This window comes from Hyposmocoma kahamanoa, unplaced genomic scaffold, assembly GCF_003589595.1.
Source record: "Hyposmocoma kahamanoa isolate Upper Pololo Valley unplaced genomic scaffold, ASM358959v1 86, whole genome shotgun sequence".
NCBI classification, from domain to species: Eukaryota; Metazoa; Arthropoda; class Insecta; order Lepidoptera; family Cosmopterigidae; genus Hyposmocoma; species Hyposmocoma kahamanoa.
In genome coordinates, this window is record NW_020654289.1 from 11959163 (window position 1) to 11966284 (window position 7122).

The 7122-nt window shown below is 38.3% G+C and overlaps 1 protein-coding gene across 3 annotated transcripts in view; it reads left to right on the plus strand.

The window, feature by feature from the left end:
- The window catches only part of LOC113234712, a 328095-nt gene extending 321403 nt beyond the window's left edge, over nt 1-6692 (plus strand). Inside the window, exons 5-9 of one of the 3 annotated variants that reach the window (XM_026470159.1) lie at nt 1788-3150; nt 3211-3845; nt 4288-4429; nt 4538-4657; nt 4818-6692. In XM_026470159.1, the coding sequence (XP_026325944.1) occupies nt 1788-3150; nt 3211-3845; nt 4288-4429; nt 4538-4657; nt 4818-5004 (2447 nt within the window). In that variant the 3' untranslated portion in view covers nt 5005-6692. Of the gene's footprint in view, nt 1-1787; nt 3846-4287; nt 4430-4537; nt 4658-4817 lie in introns of all 3 variants that reach the window. The other 2 variants (XM_026470158.1, XM_026470161.1) reach the window with 2 other exon arrangements.
- The last annotated feature ends 430 nt before the right edge of the window (nt 6693-7122 follow it).

The window sequence follows — 7122 nt, forward strand, 5'->3', positions numbered from 1 at the left end:
GATCACGTTCGTTAAATTATAGAATCACGAAAGATTTTGCCATTCAACGTTATCATTTTGTGATGTAGGCAAAGGATATTATTATCAAATTGCCATTAGATTACATTTTTTTTTATCAATTATATATATCGTTGCACTGAACGCTTTCGTTTACACACACGGTAAAGACTGTTTTGGAATGTAGAGTATACCTTTTATTTTTCATTGAAAAAAGGTCTTTTTTATTTGATTTACCTTTAACCTTTTAGCTCCGACACGTTTTAAAAAGACGTTTAACACGTTAATCGGGACAATTTAACAAATTTCGCGGGGTTCTGGTCATCCACGCGGAAAAGCAATTACGTGACGTAATGACGTCACTTAGCCCCCCCACCTCGTTCGACTGCTCTAATAGACAATTTGCTCAGTTTTTGATGTCGTTTTGTCAAGTGACGGCAACATGTTGAAGCGATTGAAAGCTAACGATTTTCTCCGCGTCCCAACTGTTTCGCATTTTGATTAAAACATCTCTCCCGATGAAAATAGAATTCAATTCGGAGGTAGAGCCCATTAAAGTTTGCTAGTCAAAAGTATTAACAATGTAAGGAATGAGTAACAGACAAAGCAAATTGAAATGTAAAAAGTAACTCGTAACTATTATTGGTTTTGCGAAAACATAAAAACGTTTATATAAAACCAGCAATGCACTCTGCCTACGAATTGTTAATTCCTAGGGCTTTAAAGCCAGACTTTTTGTGTTCAAGATGCATTCAGAAGGACTCTTTTGTTATGCGGAGGAAAGAATTCTCATTAGGGTATTTCTGTGCCTTTTGAAACCATATTAGCAGCGCGTGTATTAACTGCCTCTTGAGAGAAATTTTATGCATTCATAAACTTGTATGATTTGTAATGTGAACGTAGGCTGTGAGCTGTTAGGATAACGTATTGGAGCGTTAAGTCAAAGCGTAACTAAGTACTAAAGTAAGTTTTATGCTAGCATTCGCATCAAAATATAGGCAGATTAAAATTGTTTTTGATCACATTAATTCGAAAAAATCTGTTAGCGATTCCGATACTGAAGGTATCTTTTGTACTAAGTAGTTAAGTTAATTTTTTTTATTATTTTCTCCACAAACAGTGCATGTTAAAATAAATACATTTCATAATATCAAAATAAATGGGTGGTGGAGGCTAGTCCCTGAACTAGGAAAACCTGTATCTCAGGTAACCAGGTCTCCACCCCAGGCAGATTTAATTGCTATGATTAATTTAGTTGCTAAATGTATTGCTTTGGCCAGTGACAGCAATTTCTCTGTCTAATGGATATTTCAAATACCGCTGAAATGGGACGTTTATCAAGAGCACCCTTTTGTCCTCTTCACCCTTCCGAGGGTAAATAACAACTAGTGAAAACGATGGTCAATTTATACCCCTTCAATATCCGACAGGGTACCACTACTTTCTGAAAGTTTGAATAACTTAAAGTACGCAACCAACTCATTCACAAAAAATTCATGAAATCTAAATTCTTTTGTTAACAATCGGTTGACTTCGAAAGAATAGAAAGCCCAATTCCGGAAGCTCATTTATTCTGCTTCCGAAAGGTGGAGAGGCAATCCCAAATATGATTTACATCTAGCTCGTTAGGCACTGTGTTAGTTCACTCCTAGGTATTTTTTGTATTATGAGTTCAATGAAATTATATTCGTTTGTTATATAAGATGAAAACTTGTTTGCTTACTTACATCACAAATTACATGTTTTTAATGTAATACTATTACTAATACTAACCTATTTATTTGTTCTAGAATCATCTTCGGAAGGTCCATCATCGTCAACTGAAGAAGAAGAGGAGGACGAGTTTGGTGACTTTGATCCATTTGCTACAGCCCCATCGTTGCACTCGCCTGATAGCGGGCGTTCAGATCCCAGATACGCTAACGCTCCGCGCAGGAACCCAAGCCCTTATTATTACGGGGACCTATTCAAGACTCAGCCAACGCAGCTAACTCCATCTGCTCCAACGGCGTCTACAACTTCATCGTCACGTGGTCCACGGTACAGAAAATCAGCCAGTCTAGACGCTCCACACGTCGCTCCACGCCCAAATCTGCCGAAACGATTCTCTGTAGCTGAAGATGGCTTCCGTGAGCTAGAACGGTCGTCGTCTTCGTCAGGTGAGAGCGCGTTGATGCCGCCAAGGCGCCGCGGGCGCGACGCGGCCGGCTGTGCGTGGGCCGCGCGAGAAGATGTAGAGGAGCATTGCTCTTCTCGCAGCGTCTTTTACGTGCCGGCGCCGCTGCCCCGCTGGCCGCAAGAGATGACCACACGACAGATCTATGAAACAGCGTTTGATTGCAAAGTTGAACGTTCTGATGATGACCTCGATGATTTTGATCGCGTCAGTAACCACCCAGCTCTTTTGCAAGCCGAAGAACGTAAAGTTATTTCGTCTGCATCGTCGGCATTTGAAGCGGTGGAGCGTAGCGAACCAGATTATAAGGGTCGTCGCAAGGTGACCATGAAGACAGATAGTGTTCGGCGTTCAAAGATTCCGACTATTCGTCAGAAGAGAGAGAATGAGACTAACCCTTCTGCCTTATCAGAAGAATTGGAAAAGGTACACATTGAGGAGGGAGATCGCAATGCATCAACGTCGCAACTTCCACTGCGAGGCTATACGCCATCGCCTCCATCGACAGCACCTTTACCAACTAAATTTCAACAAAAGGATGGCTCTGCAATGAACAGCATAAAAAGTGCCCCGAACTTACCACAGTCTCAACCCGCCCATCCTCGCTTAAAAGATCTTAGATTACCTGTAAAATCACTGCGAGCTCGGGAAACGCCTACGAGCAGTGATGCTAGCATGGTCGACGTTAAGGGCTCAGAACAAGATGTTGGACAACGTTTAAGAAATTCAAGTCGCGAATCTCGGGACGGAGATGATGACAGAGGGCAATCAAAGGACGGTATTTTTTTAGAGATTAAGGGTCGACCCACTTCCGATTCTGACACACCTGAATTGAATCGGTATCCGGGGCCAAAGGGGGTCGGCCCTATAATGGAGTTTAAAGGTAGGCCAGTTGTCACGAGACCGCGTCGCAAATATTCCAGTACAGAAAGCATGGCTACAAGCAGTAGTGGTGGTAGCATGGAATCGTTGCGAAGTAGTAATAGTGAAGGTGATCGGAGTAGTAGTAGTTCGGAAAGTAGGCATTCATCTTCTCTTAGCTCGCATAGTTCAGATTCTGGAAATGTACCATTGATGAAATCGCATCATATGCAACTGTCGGGGTTTGGGCACCATCCTACTAAGTTGCATATTCTTAGTCCAATATCCGACAAATCATCACAAGAGCCAGCATCAGAGACCTCTGACAACAATAAAAACAATAACTCGCAAAAGGTTTCTCCTGAAGACAATGAAATTGGCAATACGACACTACAAACTACAGTAGAGATTGTTGCTAAACCTAAGCGACGTGCTTTGCAAAACCGAAACCTTTTGAATCTCACATTTAGACATTCCACACCTGGAGACACTGAAATTCAAGGCTCGGACAGTGGCATATCAATTCATTCAAGAGAAGGCGTGGATTCCCGAAATGCTTTCATTAATTTCAAAAACAGTAATACTGAAGAAGAACGTAAGGACGAAGACGAGGATTTTTCTGATCTTCCATTCGACATGCCGAAATTAAGAAGGCGACGCGCTGAAGCTGAAGCTGACTTACGAACTTTGCCATTCGATATGCCAAAACTTCGTCGAAAGCTGCGTGGACAATCCTTGCAGCTTAATAATGACTTTGGAGGACCTATTTCTAATGCCTCCTCTAGCCAAAGCGTTCAAGATTTAAATCAAGGTTAGTATTTTATTTGCCACTAAATACCACTTTGTTTTCAATAAGTTAACCGCAGAGTTACTTTTCTCTTGACTTTATTATGTGAAAAGATTTACGTGTCAATCTTATTATAGTAAAGTCTTAGGAGGGTCTGTCAACTCACATCTGTCTGCTTTCCTAACTTGAAACGACCGGCACCGCATTATGCCGATTAAGACGTATGACTCCAGATTGCTCCACACGAATTTCTCTGGTCCGACGCCCTCCCAATATTTAATTTGCTTGAGTGCTTTTTGAGAAAACTTTTTCCTCGTGTGTTGGAAGCAATTTGTAACCGTTCACTTGAGTTAGAACTTGCAAGTCTTGGAGTATCGCATGTAGTTTGACGGATAATAAGATGAGGCAGCTTGGCGGCCATGAACAAAATGGATAAAAGTTTAATTGGATTTAATTTTTGTTTCAGGAAACAAACATAAAGCAAAATTGACGTTGAATTTCAATAACGGTGGCAGTGGATCCAGATTTAAGGGTTTACATTTGAATTTGGGACCTATAGCTCCACCTCGGGATCTCGTTGACGCTTCTCTTCCACTTGACCGGCAGGGGTATGTATACTTTGCCATGAATTAAAAGCGATTCACTTACTTTTAAATTATCATAACTGAAGTTGATATTAAGATGGTGTGTTAATAAGTTTCTGTGTATATTTTTAGGTGGTACCACGGAACTTTGACGCGCGTTGAAGCAGAAGGTCTGCTTAGAGACGCTGAAGAAGGCGCATTCTTGGTCAGGAATAGTGAATCTGCTAAACACGACTATTCGCTTAGTTTAAAGTAAGTATCTTCCATCATCCTCTCCGTTTTAATAGTTTTTCTTATGTTGTTATTTCTTAAGCTAGCTTTAAAACTTTCGGAATGTATATGTAAAAACATATTATTCCAGTATTTGTTAAAATCCGCATACTTAATAATTAACATATTTTTTTTACAACAGATCGACTCGTGGTTTCATGCATATGCGAATTTGCCGTGGCACGGAAGGATACACCTTAGGAGGTGCCAACACAGCATTCACCACAGTTCCTGCTCTGATGCGACACTATGTCACAGCTCAGAGACTGCCTGTGAGGGGAGCAGAACATATGGCTCTGTCCACACCATTGCAAGCCGTTATGCTATGAACGCATCAAGTATGAAATTTGGTAGTAATCAGAAATCGCAAAGATCATGCGGTGACCAACCAAGTAAATACGGTTGGTCAAATTCGAAGTTCTCGGAAGATGTAAATAGAAGCAATCAGAACCTGAAAGACAGATGATATGTTTAGGTTCCTTCTCGTTTTGATTGCTGAAGAAAGCACAATTGCAAAGCAGGAGTTATTTATTGTATTTAGCTTAGTCCCAGTGAATACCAAAGATTTAGTGCTTGGCATCGTACACGTTTGCTAAGTACATCGGACTTGTAAATGTTACTGCTCAGAATAATGTAGAGGCACAATCATGCTGTAATTTGTTAATGCTAGTCCCATACCGCAGCAACTTATATTATGTATTACTATTTATTCGCATGTACTTTGTAATCAATATTTATTTCACAATTAATAATAGCTATAAAATAGGTACTTTTCATTAATGCTTTGTATTACGGTATTACTCATACATTATATCACAAGGATCAATATGTCATATTTCGTGTTATGAAAGATAGTATATATTTATCAAGTTAGCTACAATAGGTTTACGTCAAACGATATGATAAAAACTGATGAACTTATGTTTTGAAAGTCGTTAATTTTAATTGCTGCTAACTTTGTAGTTAGGCATACAGCGATTTGTATTATTATCTTATTGAATAAGATTGTATATTTACGGCCTAATCTCATTAATTTCCTCTAATAATAATCAAACTCTGAAATTCAGATTCGAGTTGTAGCGGCGTTAGCACCGCAGTGAAACTGTGAAACATTTGGAATATTTCCACCTTTTATAAAAGCAAGTTGTTTAACGATGTTATTCAACAAGGTCAAAAACATAATACTAGATTGCAAATGGCCGTGTATGTAGATAGCAAACAGTAGGTGTATGTATAGATGTCATTTACATGTGAAATCGATTTAGATTTTGAACCTACAGCCGTATAGAAGACGGTTGTATTTTGATGTTGCTAATATACATCCGTGACTCATCTTTTAGGTTGGGCAGTCACGGAATTTGTATTGATTTAGTTGTCAATTTGGACACGAGAGGAAAGATTTCCTTTTTGCATTTTCATCTGTATTACTTATTTACATTTAGATACATTAACGGTATATACAGGATTTAAATCCACCCACACATTCAATCGATGCAAATGAATAAATTAAAAAAAATTTAGCGTCAAATAGAATCATTCTTCAATATTTTTAGCACTTAAGGTAACCCCAATATTATATGGCACATAAACGTACTTTAAGACCATAGAAAAGATTGCACATGTTATATATCTTACACTTGGACTTATTTATATTTTTTGTTATATTAGGATTTAAGTAGGATTACGGAATGGTGATCATGGGGCCCTTGGATCAGTAGGAAAATTCTATTCATAGTTATGACTTGCTTTTGTTCAAAAGACAACGATATAAACTTGATTCAAAACCATGATGTGACTATGTATAGAGTAACAAGTTATTGGATGGTTGGATTTTTCTGTGATTTTGATTTTCATAAAAGCCAAAAAAAATGTTGTGTGTAAATTAAGTTGTTCGTATTTGTACTATGCTTTACTGAAGCTAACATCCAGATTAAAAAGTTGGTAACAACCTGATCTCAAATTTCTTCCTATGGATGTTTCAGTTACCTCTAGACTTATTTTCTATTAATTTGTACCTGATTTTGAGAAACGTTGTTTGAACTTAAAATTACGTTTTAACAAATAATATTATATTATGATTTTGTTATACAACTAATTTAGAATCTGTAGACTAGTTAACATTAGAAGTGTATGGGAACGAGCGAATTTCGATGTATGTGAGACATTTTATTGTATCTATACTTTTATTAAACCACCGCAAAAGCAGCTTAAGCAAGCGTGCAACTAATTTTAAAGTAGAATTAATACGGTTTTATTATTAAGCATAGGATGGTTACTATACGAGTGAAATTCATACAATTTGCAGTGCCGAGTTTTTGATGCAAATTTCACCTAATATCGCCTAATTACTTGTTTCACTCGTGCATTATCCGATCCCAAAAGATTTTGTAGTAATCGCATAATGGAAGGTAGTATAAGAATTTGGAAAAATCCTTTAATGGAAATTT